Source organism: Peromyscus maniculatus, chromosome 21, assembly GCF_049852395.1.
Source record: "Peromyscus maniculatus bairdii isolate BWxNUB_F1_BW_parent chromosome 21, HU_Pman_BW_mat_3.1, whole genome shotgun sequence".
NCBI classification, from domain to species: domain Eukaryota; kingdom Metazoa; phylum Chordata; class Mammalia; order Rodentia; family Cricetidae; genus Peromyscus; species Peromyscus maniculatus.
This window is the reverse complement of record NC_134872.1, coordinates 69747790-69770764: the sequence shown is the minus strand read 5'-3', so window position 1 is coordinate 69770764 and position 22975 is coordinate 69747790. Positions and strand designations below refer to the sequence as shown.

The following is a 22975-nucleotide window of genomic DNA, read 5'->3' as shown; positions in this document are numbered from 1 at the left end:
AATGTATGACTCAGCCCCAGTTGTCTCCTCCTTCCCCTCAGCTCGCCCTCTCTGAGATCCCAGAAATAAGGCAGTTAGTTGCGTCTGTAGTACCAATGGCAGTTTTTATCTATTGAGGTTTTAAATGCACCCAGACATGAAAGTGGAGTTGGGTAGATTGCTAAACACCGCTAAGATATATTTGTTCTTTTTAATATATTGGGACAAGCTCATCCACGTCCTTCACCACACATGGTAAAGAAACAGTTGAGGAGTTTTGTAATTCAGTGAATGAGCTTTGCACAGACTGGAGGTTCAGATTTGCTGCTGAGGAACTGTTACTCGGATATCCACCAGCAAATACAAGTCAGCTAACTGGTCCTGTACACAGTCATGCACCAGATATGCACCACGTGTGTGACGGTGGTTCTTCATACTGTAGTGTAGCGCTCACGTTTGTGGTTAACAGTTGATAAAAGCATAGCACATATAATTGTGCACAGTTTATATACATGATGATGATTGGTTATGTTTATATATTTATATTTACTGTACTGTCTTACCTCCAACCCCCAGTTCAGGGATCAAAGCAGGACCCTGTGCATGCTGGGCAAGCACTCTACCACTGAACCGCATCTTCAGCCTTAGGCCTTACTCTCTATGATGACTTTTGAGAGTTCTCTTACTTATACATCTATAGCACTGGGGATATAACCCTGGAATAGAGTGTGTGTCTAGCATGTCCAAGGCCCTGGGATTGATCCCTAGCACTGAACAAAAACAAACACCAAACTGTAAAAGCACAGTGTGTTATGTCAGCAGCAGCCCCATACATTTCCTGTCTCTGGGTTGTGTCAAGAGACCACAGTGGTTGATGGTCTGTGCACACTACTGTGCAAATATACACTTTCCTCTCACAGCTCCACCTAATCTGTACTTCTCAGAAAGCATCTCCATTGTTAATGACACGTCTCTACATCAGTGATACCGTGAGAATAGTTACCAAGTGGTTTGAAAATTAATGTTGAAAGTGAGAATTAATATGAAATCTAGGTATTTTTACTATTCATAGTTTAAGGTATGCTCGCTTTGTCTGTCTGTCTGTCTGTTTCTCTCTCTCTCTCTCTCTCTCTCTCTCTCTCTCTCTCTCTCTCTCTCTCTCTGTGTGTGTGTGTGTGTGTGTGTGTTGGTTTTGTTGACTGAAGCATAAGAGTCTGTATTCAGCAGTTTGCTATTTCCTGGCTGTTCTTTGGACATGTTCATGTTTGACGAACTTACTGATGTTTTAATTTTACATTAAGTTCTTATGAATAAATGAAAGATTTATTATAGTGTGCAGAGCACCTGTAACCTGAGATATTGGTTTCCTTTAAACATTACTAGGGTGGTAAAACTGAAGGAAAAAAAGCATTTCCCTTCTATCTTTTCCTGTTCCATGTCTCCTGTGTGTAGATTGTTTGAAAGAATAGCATGGCAACATAAATCCAGTGTCTTAACGAGAAACCACATTGATGCTGAGAAGCTAGCAGCTCACCTGAAGCCAGACCCTGAAATTTACATAGGCCTCCCTGGGTAGAGTCGTCTTCCTGCATTGCTGAGAACACAATCTGTCAGTAATTTGCGGTTTGGTTACAAGAAGGCAACCGCTTTGTTTTGGGGCTCTAATCCAGAACCTCTATCATAATCCACAGGATGAACTCACCTATCTAGGGTGGTGCCTGTACCACACCACTAAGAGGGAGAGGGAGAAGCATTTCTTCCTTCAAACATGGCATCATTTCTCTGGACTTGACATGCTGCCCCTTTGCAGTGATTCATGTTGTTTATGTAAGTAGGTGCTGCAGTGCTCTAATTGCAAAGAAAAACACTAACACAAATCTGAGCATATAACCTTTTTATACAAGATATATTTGAATCCTGTAATTAAACATTTACACCCATTGAGGCTAGTGATCTTGTTATTCAACCTTTCATCCCTCTCACTGGGAAGTATTATAGTAATATAATTTGTTTTGCCTAAAAGGCAGACTGTAGCTTACAGTGACTTTATGCAAACAGACATGTATGATCCTTAATGCTGTAAGGCAGATAACCTTTTTTGTTTCCCTGATACTATGGCCTAAAATGACCAGACCCCTCCCCCACCAAATAGGGCAACTGTGTGGGGAAAATGGACAGAAGCTAAATGTGGGTAAAACGTAGACAAGATGATACTAACCTAGCAGAAGCTGCGGACATTTACTCTTTGGAAATGTTTTTAAAAGTTATTATTGCTTTATCCCGGAGGAGAAATTCTAATCATCTCCAGTTTGGTCTCATGGCGGAGCTGGCAGGGCAGTGAGCTGTGGTTCCGTTAGCCCACAATCAGGGGTCAATAACTAACCACTCTGGGCACGTCCTGCTAAGTGGTGACATTTGGTAGGTTAGGGCTATTAAGTGCATTTTTCATGTTCAATGATTGGAGTTTATGATGAGCTTATTGAAATGACCCAGTCCATAGGTATTTGTGTTCAGAATCTTAGGAATCAAATCAGCCTTCATCATCCATCAGTGAACTGTTATCTAGACCTACAATGGAGATGGAAACAGAGGTTTAGTCTGGGTTGTTGGATTAGTGTTTTGTGAGTGAGGGACCTGATGGCAGTCAGATCTGATTGTGATTCCTTAATGTTGCTCAATTAAAAGCCAAGCTGGACAATAATTAAAGCAATATAAACAGATTTTCTTTAGGAACTGCTAGAGGAGAGAGAATGAGGCCTTAATGTAGAACGGGGCACCACATCAAGTGAAGATTTATAGCCAAAGAATAAGTGGAGTCAGTGGATGTAAACTTACAGGAAAGAGACCTCAGGGGTATGACATGGATTCAGAAAGATGAGAGTTGAAATCACACTCTTTGTAAGTTGCCTCACTGACTTCAAAGCCTAGGATCTCCAACACCCTGATATTTGCTGGGTCACTTTCACAGTGAACCTTAAGGGGGAGCAAGCGGCAACTCTGCCATACTTGTGTGCCCTGTGCTCACTTAATGCAGATAAAACTTTGACCTGTCCTGCCCATTCAGGTTGTCAGTTTATTGCACATTGTCACATCTGTTTATAAGCTCAAAATAACATTTTTATTTCTATCTGTGTAATACTTTTAGTGGGTAATTTCACATGAAAATTTGCTCAAGAATTCTTTCTCCAAGCTTTCCAGAATATGCGTTTTATTTAAAGAATCATGGAAATAAAAATATGACCTTTTATAGGCATTTTATTCTGAATGTTAGATTCAGAACTCTGAAGATTTTTGCCCTTTGGAAATGTGTGCTCTGTGGCTTCTCCCGACTTAGCAAGAATTGCCTGGGTGTCATGGAAGAACATTTGATGTGCTCTGTGAAGCACTTACAGCTTCTGAGAATTTCGTTTTGAAAGCTCCTAAGATTACTGCATAGTAAAAGCAGGGCATTTCCCTCCTATTATTGAAAGACTCTTATGGTCTGCCATTCGTTGATGTCTGATAGTTATTTTAGAAACTTGGTTTTTGTTCTCATAGGTTTTTGTTGTTGTTTGTTTGTTTGTTTATTTATTTATTTATTTATTTATTTATTTATTTATTTATTTATTTATTTATTGGTTTTTTGGGGGATAGAGTTTCTCTGTGTAACATTCTAGTTGTCCTGCAACTTAATTTGTAGACCAGGCTGGCCTGGAACTCAATGAGATCTGCCTGCCTTTACCTGCCAAGTGCTGGGATTAAAGGTGTTCATCATCATGCCTGGCTGTTCTCATAGTTTTTACCCAAATAATTCTTTATGTAAGAATTTGCCATAATTTGTACTCCTCTATTAAGTTGGGTTTTGCTAATATTCTGTCATATCCCTCTAATCAAATATATTCTCAGTGGTACATTGTCTGTCTTTGTTTGACCAATGGCCTGTGTACATCACCTAGTAAAGGAATTAGAAAATCACCAAACATCAGGCACTGGAAACATTTCATGGGAGCATGAAAATGGGATGATGCCCTTTCAAATGCTATAGTAGACCAGGGAGTCCTTCCACGTGCAGTGAGTTCATTTTCTTGCATACTGGTGTAGTGCTGGATAGTCCAGGAGCAACTGATCACCTCAGTACAGAGTAGAGGCTAACAAGCCATTAGATAAACAAAGGCAAGCATGATGGAAACCAGATATGCAGCAAAGAGAAATATCCTGGAGGAGTATAGGTATTCATAGGGAAATGCTACTGAGGTGTGGAAGAAGAGGCTGCTCCCGACTCCAGACTCCAAGATGAAGTATCATTTGAAAGAAAGAAGTTACAGCCTAAAATGATATATTGGAACCTATAATTTTTGAATATCTTATTGAAGAAGAGCAGTATTATGGAAAGAACTTGGTTTTGGAATCAGACTTTTCCAATTCCACATGCTTTTCAACTCTGCTGTTTCTTTAATGTCTGTGTTATATTACATTACTTCATTTATTTGAGCTTCAATTTCCTCTTGGATACCATCATAGGGGGACCAGTTATTTGAAATGATCAAATGAGGTTGCACTTTAAAAAGCACATAACAGGATGCCTGGTGGTACCTAAGTGCCTTTCAATGAATGTTAAGTCCCCTTTCCTCCTCTTATCCCATTCATTCCAACATCCCTTCCACCCCATTAGCTTGTTTTATGAACGCAAGGCAGGGAGGGATTCCAAGTAGGCAATTGTAGTGGCTCATCCACTTATCAGCCATTTGCCGACAGCTTGTTTCTAGAGTGGAGATGCAGAGGACGGCATTACATATTTTAAAAGGCATTTCATAAGTATAGTGAGTTAGGATGAGAAATTAGAGTTCAGTTTAGGAGGCGGACAGACAGGTTAAACTGGTTTCCACCCAGAATAATCTCTGAAATCAAATTAAGGATGACAAATTGATTATTCTTTTCTGCAACAGGTTATTCTCATCCTTAGACATAAACAGCTGGCCCTCCATGGCTTTGGGCTTTCACATCCTTAGACTCAGTGAACCTCAGATTGAAGTGTTTGGAAGCAAAAAATCTTGTGTGTGTACTAACCACGTACAGACTTTTTCATTGCTATTATTCCCAAACTGTGACAGTGTAACACTATTCCCATAGCATTTGGATTGTATTACTTGTTGTAAATAATTTGGAGATCATTTAAAGTAGGTGGGAGGCTGTAATAAGTTAGATACAAATATTATACCCAGTTGTGAGCTATTGGACATTGACTTGTAGATTCTAATATCCCTGGGATTGCTGGGAACAATCCCCATTAGATACCAGAGACAGGGGAATGATTATAACCTTAACTGTCTCCTACCTGAGAAGGTTTTTATTGTTACTCTAAAAAGTGTGTTTAGTATGCTGCAGAGACAAGTGGGTATGGCAGTAATAGAAAAACCCTGGTTCCGTGTGTGTGTGTGTGTGTGTGTGTGTGTGTGTGTGTGTGTGTGTGTGTGATAGGTTGTACATGTCCATGAACACTAAATTACTTAGCTCTCTGATCCTAGCTGGTGTTAGTACTGTATTGACTGACTTGGTCTCTTCTTTTTTCTCTCAGTTTGATAAAGGTTACGCTTACAATATCCGTCACAGCTTTGGAAAGGAAGGCAAGAGGACAGACTACACACCTTTCAGTTGCATGAAGATTATCCTAACCAATCCACCAAGCCAAGGGGATTATCACGGTAAGTGCTTGGGCTGGATGCTGGTGAATGACGCCTTGCATTGCTGAAGGACCTGGCTTGTAGTAGCTTCTGTGTGTGTCAACGTCAGGTTGGAGCCCCGTTACTCTGACAGTAGTTTGTCTTATTACTCAGCTCACTCAGCTGCGGTCAGCTTGTGCTGGAGCAGGCTTCCCAGTTCTCTTTCATCCGCTGTTCTCTGTCACGTGTTCTACAAGGGTCTTAGAAGATAGAAGTGTTTTAAAGCGGTTTGAGGTAGGAAAGCCCTAGTTTCAGAATAGTGCGTTTTGTTAATGTTCAAAAGGCCACATGCTGAGGAACAGTGTATTTTTTTCTTACTACTGTCATCTGATTAACAGAGATTAAGTAAACAGTTTGACAAAGTCCCAGTATCAGTTTGCTTGAGTTGTGCGCATGTGTGCACTCGTGCACGCACACGCATGTGCACACACACAATTTATAATAAATTTTAATTTCTAAATTAGGCATAGCAAGAGATTAACAATAATAGAATAATTATAGTGATATACTATGAAAACAACTGTGTCAATGTACTGTCCTTGCTTTTATATGATATGCTGTGGGATGGTCTGTATGTCAAATCACTCTGATTGGTCAATAAATAAAACACTGATTGGCCAGTGGCTAGGCAGGAAGTATAGGCAGGACTAACAGAGAGGATAATTAAGGGAACAGGAAGGGAAAGGGAGTCATTGCCAGCCGCCACCATGACAAGCAGCATGTGAAGATGCCAGTAAGCCACAAGCCACGTGGCAAGGTACAGATTTATAGAAATGGATTAATTTAAGCTATAAGAACAGTTAGCAAGAAGCCTGCCACGGCCATACAGTTTCTAAGTAATATAAGTCTCTGTGTTTACGTGGTTGGGTCTGAGCGGCTGTGGGACTGGCAGGTGACAGAGATTTGTCCTGACTGTGGGCAAGGCAGGAAAACTCTAGTTACAATGATATGAGCTGATATGGTACATTTTTGGTACAGTGAAGCCAAGGTGATGGATGTCACCATTGTGGTATAGTGTTAGGAAGATCATGTCAGGTGACCCTAGACCAACAAGCTGTGATGCTGTGAACGGATGGATGTCATGGCCAGGTGATAGAACTGTTTACAGATACTCAGTATTTGTAAGGTTTTCTTCTTTGTTCTGTTGGAGGACTTTTTTTGTGTGTGAAAACTGTAATAAGAAGTTATCTCTTTTTAGTTTTCATATTATTGCCCCAGCATCGTGATCCTTTAGAGGTCATGTGGGAGATTTTAATGCTATGTGCATCCTGAGGATTCCATACCTTGCCCTTTTATAATTTTAAAGCTGGGTGTGGCAGCACAGTGCCTTTAGTCCAGCACTAAGGAGCTGAGGCAGGAGGCTCACTTGAGCTCAGGAGTTCATCATATGGCATGAGCAATATAATGAGATCTCTCTGAAAACAACAATTCAGCAAATTTTGGGAATGTTCCACTGCTGGTTCTGCCTCAGTTTTCTGTCCATTTCCCTCTGTTGGGGTCTTAGCACATTTTTCCAATTGTCTATCTGTTAATCTGATGTTTGCTCCATTCCTTCATGAGCGTGCTAGCAAATTCATACCAACTTGTCTTTCAGTACAAGTGTTTTCCCTATTCCTTTACTGATCCCTAGGAAGCCTTTGAAGTCGTTCCTGGCTTCATGCTGGACGTTCTTCCATCAGGCATTTTCAATTCTGGTTTTCAATGTAGCCTTGGTCAATGTTCCTGCCTCATAGGAGTCAATCATTTCCTACATTGTGTTATGTCTAGATTAGGAACTATATGAAGTGATGCTTGAATTCAATTAAAGCAGGTAAGTTTTTATGGCCTTGGCAAATCAGAAGGGCTGGAGTAGTGGGATCTTATTAGGATAATAATAGGATAATTATTATAATAAATAATAAAATAATAAAAGTGTAACTTCAAGCTTATATTTCCATAGCAAACCAACTCAGGATGGCCAGGTGTATGGTCTTCCATCAAAAAGACCTCCAATTTCAACCCTTTTTCCAAGTATTTTTTATTGCTTGGAGGAATTATTGGTCAGAACTTTCTATTAACAAGGTGGCTGTCACCCCTACTCAGATCATGTTGTCAGAACAGGAACAGATCGTCTTGGGTTTTGAAAGCTCATGGCTTCTTTAAGCCATGCTTGCTGTGTCACATGTCCAGCACTGCTGCTCGAGATGGTCTTTCTCCTCTTGTGCTGGGCCCTGGTGCTTCCTGAACACTTCACGAGTGCTGGTTTTATCGTGCATGCCCTATGGAAGAGGCTGCTTCCTCCTGACTGAAGGTCTGCTTTAGATAGCATCTTGTCGCCTTAGTCAGCTGCCCAACCCTATAAAGATGAGGCACAGCTTCCTCAGGAGGTGTGGCCTGGCTAGTGATTTTACTGTTTTTCTTTTAAAACCTGTTGCTAGTTGTAGAGAGCTCGTCTACTACACGCAAGGCCTTTAGTTTGATCCATAGCACCATATCAAACAAATGAAACGGAACAAAGCAACTCTACTCCTGAACCTGTATAAAGACTGCTTGCCACCCACAGCTTGTCACTCTCTAAGGAGCCTCACTGGGGGGTGCAATTGTAAACTCCAGGCTTCTGACACCTCCAGAACACCTTTTCTGTTCATTCTTTCCCATCCACCAGTTAATGTCTTTGCCATCTTAACTAAACAATTGTCTTATACTATTCCTGATTCTTCTGCAGTTCCACATGGTAAAGAAAACCAATAATAAGTTTCTTCTTTCATTTTGATCACTTCACAATTAGGAAATTCATTCAGCCATAGTATCTTAATTTAACAACTTTGGCCTCCTGTCCCCTTCCTTAACTTTTCACTTAGGGGAAGCACTTTACAGAGTTCTTGTTGGTTTGTTTGTTTGTTTGCATACCTGGGTTGCCATAGGCTATAGCTAGAGTTTTTCTCTCCAGGTCCCGCCAAGCCCCTGCAGTCCTGTAGCCCACTTATAAAATAAACATACAGACGCTTATATTTAAACTGCTCAGCCATTAACTCAGGCCTACCATTGTCTAGCTCTTACTCTTATACTAAGTCCATTTCTGTTAATCTATATGTCGCCACGTGTTCTGTGGCTTTACCTGCTGCCTTTACGTGATGCTCCCTGGATGGCAGTCTGGCGTCTCCTGCTGGCTTCCACCTCCCAGCCTCTCCTCTCTGTTTGTCCTGCCTATCCCATTCTTCCTGCCTGGCTACTGGCCAATCAGCATTTTATTTATTCACAACATACAGGACATCCCACAGCAATAGGCAGTACTCATGTGCTGTAATCTAAATGTGGAGCTGTGTTATCATGACAGTTGATCTTATGACTAAGACTAAGTGACCATCAGGCAGTCATTGTGTTCAGCATGGACACATTAAACTGGGGTGGCTCGTCCTAAAATTTCTGTCACACTACTCGTAATGCTGCACAGATGAAACGCCTGTGTAAAATTCTATTAGTATATTTTTTATCTTGGGTAATCGAAACTACAGAAAGTAAAACCTCACATAAGGGTGGGTTCCTGTACCGTTCTTCACAAATACTTGGTGAATGAACTGTTTGCTGCACACATTCATCAATCGTCCTTCCGTCCATCCATCCATCCATCCATCCATCCATCCATCCATCCATCCATCCATCCATCCATCCATCCATCCAATAAATCGTTTTAGAGCTGCATTGGGTTCACAGGAAAACTGAACAGAAAGTCAGCGCTCCCGTGTGCCCTCATCCTCACACATGATGACCTCTGCCATCCTCAGTGTCTTGTGGCATAGGGAATGGTTACTGAATATTGTTATTGTTCAAAGCCTGTAGCTGAGATTAGGGTTCACTCTTGGTGTCTATGGTCTATGGATATGGACAAAATCACGACACTATATATATTATAGAGAACAATTTTACTGCCTGATAATTCCCTGTGCATTTCTCATCCCCCAGTCTCTGACATCCACATTTTTTGACTTTCTAGACATCATTATGCTTCCTTTTTGTTTATTTTCAAAATATTTTGTCTGTAGAAAATTTGAAAATTCTAAGAAAATTTGCCCATTATCTCACATTTAATCACTATCAACATTTTAGTCTTTCTCTTAAGTGTAAATAGCTAACTCCTAACCATTTGCCTCACATTTTTAAACTTGACATTATTTTATGATTTTTTATGTTATTTATTTAGTTTTTGTTTTTGTTTTTTGAGACAGGGTTTCTCTGTGTAGCTTTGTGCCTTTCCTGGATCTCGCTCTGTAGACCAGGCTGGCCTCGAACTCACAGAGATCCTCCTGGCTCTGCCTCCTGAGTGCTGGGATTAAAGGCGTGTGATTTTTTTATGTTATTAACTAGTCTCTGAAAGATTATTTTAGTTTCTTGCATAATATATCCTTTGAAGATTATTTTAAATCACTTCCGTATTTTTGGACAGTTGATTGTGTCTATGGTTGTGTTAATGTATGCATTGTGTCTCTGTACACATGTGTGCATGTGTAAGTGTAGATGTGTGTCCATGTGTGTGCCTGTGGAGGCCAAAATTTGATGTTTGGTGCCTTTCTCTAATATTCTCCACCTTCATTTTTGAGACACAGCCTCTCACTGAAGCTGGTCCTGATATTTCAGCTGGCCACTTTTAACTTCCAAGTGAAGGCTGGGTGGGGATCTGATAATAATATTCCATTGTCTGGATATATCACAGGTTTTTTTTTCCCCACCGGTTAAAGAACATTGTCTTAGTTAGGGTTTCTATTGCTGTGAAAAGACACCAGGACCATGACAATCCTTATAAAGGAAAATATTTCACTGAGGTGGCAGCTAACAGTTTAGATTCAGCCCATTATCATCATGGCAGGGAGCATGGCGGGGAATAAGCAGACATGATGCTGGCTACATCTTGATCAGAAGGCAACAGGAAATAGACTGTGACACTGAGTGAAGTTTAAGCATAAGAGATCTCAAGGCCTGGGCCCACAGTGACACATTTCTTTCAGCAAGGCCACACCTACTTCAACAAGGCCACACCTCTCAATAGTGACACTCCCTATGAGCTTATTGGAGCCAATGACAGTCAAACTACCACAAACATTTTGATTGTTCCCATACTGTATATATCAAGCTGCTATAAATATATGTGTTCTGTTTTTGAGCAGGCTCTATGGCTGCTTCTTGGAATGTTTGTTCTATTTCTGCTGGGTGGAATAATTTGTCAATATGTTACGTGCATTTGAGATGTAGTTTAATCTGGAGCTTTCATGTTGTTTTTGGGTTTGGTAATCTATCTTACAGATGAAAGTGGGAAACCAGAGTTATTTTATTTTGACCTATTGACCTTTATGTTCATCAATGTTTGTTTTATAAAATTGGGAGTCTCAACATTTGGTGCATATATATTTACAATTGTATCTTCTTGATGAGTTATTCCCTTCTTAATATGTAGTGACCTCACTTGTCTCTTCTGACTATTTCTGGTTTGACATCTGCTTTTTTAGACGTCAGAATAGCTGAGCCAGCTTGTTTTCCATTTCTATTTGCTTGGTAGATATTTTCCATCATGGCACTCACAGTATCTGTACTAGTCAGATGTGCATCTTGAAGACAATAGAAAAGAAACCATTTTAGTTAGGGTTTCTGTTGCTGTGAAGAGACACCATGAGCATGGCAACTCTTACAAAGAAAACATTTAATTGAGGTGGCATACAGTTTCAGATGATTAGTCCATTATCATGGCGGAACATGGAGGCGTGTAGGCAGTCATGGTGTTGGAGCTGATAGTGCTGCATCTTGCAGGAAACAGGAAGTAGACTGAGTGTCATACTGAGCAAAGCTTGAGCAAAAGAGACCTCAAAACCTGCCCCCAAATGACACACTTCCTCCAACAAAGCCACACCTACTTATACAAAACTACACCTCCTAATAATACCACTCCCTTTGGGGCCCATTTTCCTTCAAACCATCACAGAAACTCTTTTTAATTTCTGTAGTGTTTTTAATCTGTAGCCTTTAAAAATGTGTAGGATTAATGTCTCTCTGGTTATTCTAGCATCTGTCCTTGTGTGCTGTCTTTTTCTAACATATGAACCTGGTCTCTTCATTCCAGCATCCTTGCTGTTATAATCCTGCTGATTGGTCAGCATTTTCACACTGAACTTCTCCAGTGCCTTGCTGACTTCTCCTCCTAGAATGACATGAGCTTGCTGGGTACCCCTCCCTCTTCCCCAAGAATGTCAGGCTGTAATAGACCTGGCAGGGCTCTGCTCAGGTAGTCTCTTCTGGAGAACAGAAAGCGCTAGTGTAGTTAACCTTTCCCGTCCTTCTACAGAAGCTTGACTTATTTATTCATTTCTATTTATTTATATGATAAACACTGTGCGATGCTGGTAGACTTTCTGAATGTAAAACTCATAACAGTGTAAGAGTTGCCCTAACACTCACCCCCGAGCTTCTCTTAGATGCGTGCACACTGTGACTCCAGTCACACGGCAGTCGGTCGGGTTTGCCCAGTGGCGCCGACCTCTGCTTGGGGATTTCTCTGCTAGTCAGTTATAAATCTGCATTTACCTGCTTCTCAGAGTTTGCCCTGAAACCCTATTTCCTTGTTGGTGGTTTTTCAGTTTAATTAGCTTTTTTTTTTTTCTTACTTAGGGTAGAGCTGAGCTTCTGAGCTCATTATCTGCTCAAGCAGAAACGGGAAATGTGTTCTTTTTCATTCTGTTATTTGTAAAATTATTTAGTCCCCTACACTGGTTTTCTTTCATCACCTGATGCTCCTAGAATAGTTGATTAAGTAGGTAGAATCTGTGCAGATCTAACTGTATCTGGCCGTGGTCTCAAACAGTTTCATCCGTTTGTTTGTTTTTTAAACACTAACGTTAGCTGTAAGAGCAATCACCCGTCTTTTGTGGTCTTGTTTGTTCAGCCCTGAAGATCATTCTCTTTGAGGCGAAGAATGGGAACAAAGAATGTGTTTATATCATCTGTTACACCAGCTTGGCCGAGTTCTGGTTTACTTCCTCTTTTCTTCTGAGTGAGCCTAGCTCACAAAAACCTTTCTTGGAGTTGTTCTCTGTTTCTTCCTGACTTTGTCTTTTGGACCTCTTATAGGGTCCTGTCCATCATGTCAAGTATAATTTGGGTGACTGTTTAGTCTGTCTCACTTTTTTATGTACCTTAGTTATTCTGGAAATAACCAATAATTCCCATGTGCACTACCATTTCTTTCTTGTTGGGATTTTTCTATTTTCATTACTGTATAATGATGATAACTAACATATTTTCAATACTGTGTGTGTGAGAGAGAGGGGGAGAGAGAGAGAGAAAGAGAGAGAGAGAGAGAGAGAGAGAGAGAGAGAGAGAGAGAGAGAGAGAGAGAGTCCATATTTCAAACCCAGACACTACAAGGCTATGTTGTTTTTTTGAAATTCAATATGATATTACCGCTCCTCCAATTTCTCCCAAATCTACCCCTCCCCATCTTACGACTTCATCTCTCTGGTTTTTATTTTAAACAACTCACCGTGTTCCATTTGTACTGCCCTTTTGACAGTCTTGTGGAGAGTCACCCACAGGAGCATGATCAACCTACCAGGAATGCCAGACTCTTTACTCTGTGTTATACATTTTCTCAAGATGCCTCCTGGTACTAAAATGTATTTGTTTAAATCTGAATAAAGGATATGCTATACATTTTGCAGATTGCATAGTTTATAGAGATCCATCGTTTTACAATGGAGGCTTTATTCATAGTCCAATTGTTTGATAAATGCATTTGTTTGGCTTCTTGGCCCTTTTCCATTATTTTCCATCCCCTAATTTTCACTGATTTCACATAAAATGTGCAGTTACTCCCAGTTAGCTTGTTGATTTATTATTCTGTACTTAAATAGTCTCTGTTCTTCTTCATGCAAATATTTCTCATTGTCCATCCTTTTATTTTGCTCATGAAATACAGTGGTGAAACAAATATACTATGTGTGGCTTTTCTCTGAAACAATTCCTAATTGTCTGCATTGTTTACCGCCATGATTCTTCAAAGTTTATATGGGTTCTGGTCTTCAGGAGATAGGCATAAAATTTATGTCTGAATCTGATATGATATGTTTATGTTTCTTAGAGTTTGGCTATTTTTATTTTTATTATATATATCCCTTCTCTTTTATGTCTTTCTTTTAGACTACAGAAATGTGAGAGTGTGGAAATGTTAGGTAAACTGTTCTGGCTGCTTTGTGATTTTCTGTTCTGGTGAGAGAGTGGCAAGGTTCGGGCTGTTTTCTCTTCCTAGCGAATGGCAGTGTGAGTCCGAGAGTGCTGTACTGTTTTATGTAACTCTTAAGCCTGTAGTATTCTGATAACCAAGCAGCTAAATCCTCGTTTAGAAGGAAAGGAAAGCAGTTGCACCCATGGGCAATTGACTTTTGTTAATAAGCTGTTAGACAGTTAAGAGCTTCGGCAGCCTCTCAAGTGTGGCACTGTGCTGAGCCCTGGTAAATAACCTTGCTGCTGTGTGGCTTGTGTTCTGTTGTCAGGGTGCCCATTCCGTCACAGTGATGCAGAGCTGCTGAAGCAGAAGATGCAGTCCTACAAGATCCCTGCCTCAGGGATCAGCCAGGTAGGTCCAGTTCTGCTCAGGATCTTCAGTAATTCAGCAGCAGCTATAACCCTCTTGGATTTGTTTACAGAAATGATGCTGTGTACTGCATCAGGAATCCCATCAGACTTCTGCTTCTGGGTGAATTGATCCAAAGCTTTGACTTTTCAGGTCTTGAGTCCTTGGAAATTCCAGTTCTTCCATCTGCTAGGCTAGAGTTTTATTTTTCTTGGTAATAAAGGAACATAGAAATCCCACCACCAATGTATTTTTCTCTGTCAGTTGAGGGCCTTATTTAAAAACACAAATGTTTAATGTATTGAGGTTTATTAATGAAGCTGAAAATTCATAACAAAGTCTTTCATTTTGGAAAATTGTTTTTTGAGAAAATAAAATATACCTTGAAGTCAATGTTCTGGTAGGCATCAGTTGTTGCTAAGTTTAATCTGTGTAAGTCTGATGGTAGCTTATTAGGTCTAATACTTTTTTGAAATACTTCGTTTTATTAAGAATTTAAGTTTAAAAAAAAGTGTAAATTTTTAGCCATGTATTTAAAAGAATACATCTTTTAGTAAGTCTGTCTTTGAAAAAGTATCATGGTATTAGATCACTGTCTACAGTGGGGTTCTGACTTGCTTGGATTCTGCTATGGCTGAATAAGCCTCTGGCCCCAGAGGATGCTGGGACATCAAAGTCATTACACATTCTTAAAAAGTGGGTTGTTGTTTTTTTTTTAATTTGAAAAGCATCAATATACTGGAAAACCCCACTGTCCAAAGTGTAGATTTTAGATTGAGTCTAGTCAGTTCAGCTTCTCCTGTAAAGTTCTCAGGTGCTTACTCTAGGCAGGGTGAAGCAGTGTTTAACAAAGGAGAACATCTTAGCCAGTCAAGTCTGGAAGGCACTTTCTGAAAGAGGTGATCATAGGATGAGGACTTAATAGAAAGTTGTGAATTACAATCCAGAACGTATAAGGAAAAGGCAGGAGTGTATAGGGTCAGTGGCCTTCAAGCTACTGATAATGATATATCCAGTACATAAGCAGTGATGGGCAACTTAGAAGAAGTAGTTGGTTTGGGAGTTGAATTTTGGAGGTAAAGACATTTGAATGGCAAAGAGAAGGTGGTTTTTGCATCCAAAGAGAGACGCGAACTGGTCTTTCCAGTTACAAGTGTGAGATGGAGGGACCTTAAGAACACCGAGGAGTCCTAGGCATGACATCCCGTGAGAACATTACTAGTGTGCGGGTGGTGGGGCCTGAAGTGGAAGCCAGTCTTTCTGAGGCCAGGGGTTGGTTGGTTTCTATTCTAACCTACTCTGGTTGGAAACTGGTTGTCTGGAATGTGTGATGGGAGAAGGGGGTACAGTAGAAGCCAAGACAGAATCCTGGCTAGTGCCTGCCAGAGGTTAAGAGTTGGATTAATAGAGTCTGAACAGAAATGGGAGCAGAGGACGAAATATAAACTGAGAAGAGTATTCCACAAGATACCTTGTAGAGAAGAGCTTTAAAGATGATTGTTTAAAGTAGCACCTGCGTGTGCTGAGTGCGTTCCTCATCCTTGGTATTGGTAGAGGGGTCAGTATAATGGTAGAGACCAAAGCAAGAACATGTTTATTTAAAAGATAATGAATAAAAGTGAGTGTAGGTGACTCATAAAATGTTCTAATAAAGAGGTTGTCAGGTTAAAGGGATGGTTTATGTAAGTGTTTAAACATAAAGAAGGGGCCAGGTCCCACCCTACCTGCAGCCACCCACCAGTCCCTTCTGCACTGCTTTCAACCACCCCACCCATTCAGACTTCCCATTTCCTCCTCCAGTGAGTCTCTCTGATCTCCCACTATTCATGCCTTCTTCGCAACTTGCCAGTTCTAGCCTGGGTTTCACATCCAGTGCCCCAGCCTAGTCTGCCAACCTAGGCCTGTAATACAGACAACTTCTAGGTTTCCTTCAGGATCCACTCTACCCACAACCACCCACAAATTCCATCTTCATTGCTTCCAACCACCCCATCAAGTCAGGTCTCCCACTTTCTCCTCCAGGTTCTAGCTCTGTGAGTCTCCTTGATTTTTCTCATCCATGCCTTCTCCACAATCCACTAGATGGGTAGCCTGGGTCCCACATACAGTACCCCAGCCTAGTCATCTGGGATTGCAGCACAAACAATTCTAGGCTTAGGCTTAGGATCCCCCCTACCTTTCTGCCCACCACAGGAACCTCCCATGCCACATCCCACCTGTCCATCCAACCAGATCTACTCGTACACCCCAGGCTTAAACCAGGAAACATGAGCCACCAGCCCAGTCCTCTCTCCATGTAACTTCATTCTCCCCAAGCCACTTCTAACATCTAAGCCCAGCACATCCACACATCCTGTCTTCAGCCCCAACCTGCTTTGTCCATGTCAGACTCAGATGCCCAGATCTCATGCAAAAATACCAACAATATGAAAGATCAAGCCAATATCTTCTCTCTAAAATCGGTCAGTACTATAGAATGTTTGCCAGTGAGAATGAACTGGATGGACCCCAGGACCCCAAAATTGAAAGGACAATCATAAACTTCATCAAGGAATTCAAGGAGGTTAAAGAAGACACAAAGATACAGCTCAATGGAATGAAGGAGAAAGAACTCCAGGAGAATAACCGCCTGAGTGCTGATCAAGAGAACACAAACATAAGATAATGGAAATTATGATGACAATACAGGATTGAGATGGAATTTAATCAGGAGATGGAAACATTGAAGAGAACTCAACCCAAAATAAAGATGGAATTGAAAAGGCCAATAACTCAACTAGAACCCTCCAAAGAAAGCCTTACATGTAGAATGAATCAGACAGAAGATAGAATAGCAGATTCCAAAGATAAAATAGAGGCTCTAGACCGAATAATCAAGAAATATGAAAAATCTCTAAAACACAGGAAAGGGAGGCACAGGCAATGTGGAACACCATGGGGGAAAAAAAAAGTTTTCACAGATAAGAGAAAAGAATCCCAAGTCAATGGCATAGACCAGATCTTCAACAAGATCATAGAAGAAAATGTTGCCAAACTGAGGAAAGACATATCCATACAGATACAAGAAATACACAGAACACCAAATAGACAAAACCAGAAAAGAAAAATCCCCACACCATGTCATAGTTAAAACACTAACTATACATAACAAAAAAGTGTAGTGAACGGTGCGAAGAAAAGAGAAGACCCGAAGTCATGTATAAAGGAAAATCCATCAGAACAACAGCTATTTCTCATTGGAAACTCTGAAAGCTAGAAGATTCTGGAGGAATACATTCCAAGTCCTAAAAGACTTATGAAGGCCAGCCTAGATTAATGTACCCAGCAAAAATAATTGAAGGATAAAGGCAAGAAAAACTTTCCATGACGTAAACAGTCACACACATACATATACCCAACAAACCAAACCTAAAGAAAATACACGAAGCAGGCTCAAGAGAGGAGTGAGGATAGCAGATTTACTGTGAAAAGAAATATGAGGCCATAATTATTAAAACACAAAATACCACTGAGAACACAAACAAAAACCAAAAATCAGCAACACGATGATAACATACACATTTCAGCAATAGCTTTAAATATCAATAGTCTCAGTTCTCCAATCAGGACAAAGGCAGATTGAATAGATTAAAAAAAATAAAACAAACCCCCTCAAAACCCATCTACCTGTTGTCTATAAGAAACACATTTAGTTTTAAAGATAGGCCCCTCCTTAGAGTAAAATGATGCACAAAATACTCTAAATAGGACAGGAAACAAGCAGGCATCACTATCCTAATATCTGAGAAAATAGATGTCAAACTGTAACTAATCAAAAGAAATAAAGAAGGATGCTTCATTGTATCAAGAGAAGAGTTAATCAAGAAGACATTACTATCTTAAACATATATGCATCAGACTCTGGGCCCCCAGTTTCATAAAATAACTACTACTGGATTTAAAAAAAAAAACAGGTTAACACTAATCCATTAATCATAGATGATTTCAATAACCTTTCTCCAATAGACAAATTATCTGGATAGAAAATAAACAGAGAAACATTAGAATTAATTGATATCATACATCAAATGGACTTAACAGATATCTATAGGATATTGTACCCAAAGACCAATGAGTATATTCTACTCAGCAGCCCATGGACCTTTTCTAAAATAGACCACATCCTGGGACACAAAACAAGTCTTTACAATTTCAAAAAGTTTGAAATCACTGCTTATATCCTATGTGACTATGTTGAAGTAAAACTTAAAATTGACAGCAAACAAATTCACAAACTCATGGAGATTGAACAACTCATTACTGGATGATGAATGAGTCAAATAAGAAAATAAGAAAAAATAAAGAACTTCTTAGAACTAAGTGAAAATCAAAAAAGTACCACAAAAAATCTCTGGGACACATTGAAAGAAAGCAGTTGTGCAAGGGAAGTTTAGAAATCTGAGTGCTCACATTAAAAAATCAGAAAGAGCACAAATAAACTGCTTAATGATGTATCAAGAAGTTGGAAAAATAAGAACAAACCAGATCCAAACTTAGATGATGGCGTGAATCAATTAAAAAAAAAAATCAGAGCAGAAATCAGTGAAATAGAAACAAAGAAAAAAATCAAATTGAGGAGCTGGTTCTTTTGAGAAGATGAACAAGATCAACAGATTCCCAGCCCAAAAGAGGGCGCTGATTAACAGAATCAGAAATAAACAGGGAACCATTACAGCAGACACCAAAGAAATTCAGAATATTAGGAGGAAGTGTTTTAGAAACTCATTCCATTAAGCTGGAAAATTTCAAAGAAATGAATAAATTTCTAGATTCAACCAAACCACCAAAAGTAAAATGAGAAAGTCAGTAACATAAACATACCCATAACAAATGTGATTGAAATAATAATAAAAGGCCTTCCACCTTAAAAAAAAAGTCCAGGGCAGATGGATTCTTAGCAGAATTCTACCAGATATTCAAAAAGGATCCATAGCCAATCCTTTGTAAGCTATTCAAAACAACAAACAAACAAACCAAAGAAACATTCCCAAACTCCCTCTTAGAAGCCAGTATCATGCTAATGTGTAGGTAACAACACATGCACAAAAGAAAACTACAGGCCAATGTCACAAATGAGTGTAGACTCAAAAACACTCAAAAGACATTTACAGACAGAATACAAGCATCGGAAAGGTTATCAACCATGACCACATTGGCTTCATCCATGAAATGCAAAGATAGTTCAACATATGCACTTCAGTAAATGTAATAAACTGTGAAAATAGGCTTAAAAGACAAAAATCCCACCATCACCTCAATAGATGCTGGAAAAGTCTTTGACAAAATCCAACATGCCTTCATCAAATACTCTAGAGAATGTAAGTAAAAGCTATATACAAGACACTTACAGCCAGCATCATTTTAAACAGAGAAAAGCTTGGGGCATTCATACTGAAGTCAGGAATGAGACAGGTATGTCTACTGTTCCCATGCCTTTTCATTATTGTGCTTGAAGTACTAGCTAGAAAACCAAGGCAAGGCAAGGAAATTAAAGAGATACAAACAGGGAAGCTTTTCATTTCCTTCTTGATTTAGTGCTTGACCCAATTATCCAGTAGTGTGTTGTTTAGTTTCCATGAGTTTATGGACTTTCTATTGCCATTGATATCCAGCTTTATCCTTTTGGTCAGAGAGAATGCAGGGTGTTATTTTATTTTTCCTGTATTTCTTGAGATTTACTTTGTGGTCTGTTTTGGAGAAAATTCCATGGCTGCTGAGAAGAATGTGTATTCGGTGCTTGGGTGGAATATTCTGTAAATACCCATTCGGCCTAACACTTGAACTTCTTATGTGTCTCTGTCCCGTCTTGACTTCAGTGTTGATGTGAGAATGGGATGTTAGAAGTAGTCCCCGCTCAGCTAGGGCTAGGTTCAACTACTGAGCACAGGAGCAAACCAGTAGAGTTAGAGAGCTTTTCCTGAAGGCCCTCAGAAGTCTGGGGAAGGCTCACATGGTTGTACAGGTGTTACTTAGGTGGCAGGGGCTGGTGTCCAGTGGGAGTGGGCAGGGTCACGTGGAAGAGGTACACAGTACTCAGGTCCTCAGGGAGCAGGGATGGGACCTATGACCTGTAACAGTGTGCCAGGGTACAGGGGTCCTCAGGCAGTGAGGGTGGGGTCCCTTCCTGGGAGTGACGTGCATGGTGCCAAGGTGGAGCTGCAGCTGGAATGGGGGTCATGCCCTGGGGTGGGCCACAAGGTGCAGTCCTACTTACTTATTTTATATGTGTATGAAGGCCCACGCATCAGAGTGTGGATTCAGAGGCAGTTTTCAGAAATCAGTTTTCTCTACCATGTGTGTCCCTGGAATGGAACTCATGTTGTCAGGGTTGGTGCCAGAGCCTTCAGCCGCTGAGCCATTTTGTGAGCCCAATTTTCAGTTTTTCCTTAGAGAAAAAAAAAATTCTAGGATGAAAATATTATGTTTTGAGATACCAAAATGTTAAGAATATGTGATCAAAATATTGAGAATAAAATCTCTGCTGGTAATGTTTTATGAAAGCCATGAATTCAAGTTGTTTGCTCGTTCCCATAACCGTTGTATATGCACAGAGCGGTCTTGGCTTCACCAAGTCGCATGCCTTGTACTGTGGCTATGGCAGAGCTTCCACACAAACAGCAGCCACTGCACTCATGTGGGAGTCACGGCAGTCTAGGCCACGGAAAAGGAAGTATCTTTTGTTTTAATTCCTGAGTGCTTCTAGTCCATGGTAGTTCTTTCTTGTGTAATAATTCACAGTGTGCTTGACCTTTGAGCAGGAACCATGGTTACCACGGTGTTTTTCCCTTTCTCACTCCCTCTGAGTCTTCTGGGTCTCACTCATTCTTCACAAGGCATTGTCATGATCCCTGTCTCCTCCATCAGGAATCTGGGACTTGGAGAAGGACCAGCCATGGCGCAGAGGTACAAGAGGCCAGACCTCACACTGGCAGGCACTGGAGATCAAACTTCACTTCCTTCCACGCCGCCTTTCTGCTCCTTTGACACATTTTTCTTTAAAATGAGTTGAAATTTTTCATGGTTCCTTCTTTCATTGAAGGCCTTTGCTATGAAATGATGCAGAATATTCCTTTACACTGTGTGAAATGTGTCACTGTGACTGGTTTAATAAAAAGCTAAATGGCCAATAGTTAGGCAGGAGGTATAGGTGGGACTTCCAGACAGAGAGAGCTCTGGGAAGAAGAAGGCAAAGATGCCAGCCAGATGGAGAGGAAGCAGATGGGCAGTACAGAGTCAAGGTAATTGAGCCACGTAAACGAATGTAGATTAAAAAAATAAGGGTTAATTTAAGTTATAAAAACTAGTTAGGAACAAGCTTAAGCTAAGGCCAAGCTTTCATAATTAATAATAAGCCTCCATGTGTTTTTTTTGCAAGCTAGTGGCCCAAAGAAAAATCCATCTACAATGAAGTGAATGCAGTTTTACATGCCTAGATTTTTGGAATAGCTAATGCATTATTTAAATACCAGCAGATAAGAAGTAAAGATGAGAATAATGTACAAAATTAAATTACAGGTGAAAACAAGGTTTTAAAAGATCTGATTGTTTTTTCATTGAAATTGCCTTCATATACAGTTAATCATTTTAAGTTGTGTAATTCATGTATTCATTATATTACAACATTGTGCAGTCACCACCTCTGCAAGTTTCTAATTTTTACATCACCTCAGAAGAAAACTCAGGATGTGTTAGTCAGTCTCTAGCTCTTGGCAACCAGTAGCCTGCTGTCCTCTGGGTTTGCCTATTTCGGTATTTCCTAAAAATGTAATCTTCCATTCTGCATCATGCATGACATTCTCCCGAGTCTTCTCACCTGTTCTCCTTTGTGTCTTGTGTCTGTCCTGTGATCTCTGGACATGAGTCACATTATATCAGAGTCCACTGCAGTGACTCTTTCTTTTTTATCTCTATAGATAGGCTGGTTGTATGCCATCTTTGAGGAGGTGTCTATTCACTTGTTTTGCTCACTTCAGTTGGGTTGATTATTTCCTTGTTGAATGTAATAGTTCTTCTTAAGTTTCATATAAGAGGTCTTTATTAGACATATAATTTAAAAGTGGGCTTTCCCTTTCTATAGGTTATTAATTTCTTGGTAATGCAATTTGATGGAAACAGATTTTAATGTGAGTGAAGTCCACTGTGTATTCTTTTGTTTCTCATGTCTCTGGTGTTATATCTAAGAGTCCATTGCCAGAATTGAGATCATGAAGATTGGCACTTAGATTTTCCTCTATCAGCTTTATAGCTTTGGCGTTTACATTTGGTTCTTTAATCTGTTTTGAGTTAATTTTTGTGTGCAGTGTGATGTTGAGAGTCACTTTGTATTTGTATGTTGATGCCCAGTTTTCCAAACACTAGTCATTGGAGCAGTGGCTTGCTACTTGGTAGTCTTGTACTCTTGACAGAAGTACTCTGTATCTAGAGATGAAGGTAGCTCAGGGGTAGAAACTTCAAAATAACACATAGTAAATCGGATATAGGTATATAAGGTGTGTAATTGTTTTGGTCTGTGTGTCTGTGCTGATACTAATACTACAGTTTGGATATCATAGCTTTGTACTGGGTTTTGAAGCCAGAGGTGTGAGTTCTTCATTCTGCCCCTCCTTTGAAATACTGTTTTGGCTATTTGGAGCCTGTTTAATTTCCTCTGCGTTTCAGGATCACC

General features: G+C 40.1%; 1 protein-coding gene across 14 annotated transcripts in view; it reads left to right on the top strand.

The window, feature by feature from the left end:
• Prim2 (DNA primase subunit 2) overlaps positions 1–22975 on the top strand; it is a 306703-nt gene that overhangs the window by 266953 nt on the left and 16775 nt on the right. For all 14 annotated transcript variants that reach the window (XM_076557989.1, XM_076557988.1, XM_076557977.1 and 11 more), the window contains 2 exons: positions 5534–5660; positions 14192–14274. In XM_076557989.1, coding sequence (XP_076414104.1) covers positions 5534–5660; positions 14192–14274 — 210 coding nt within the window. The remainder of the gene's footprint in view (positions 1–5533; positions 5661–14191; positions 14275–22975) is intronic.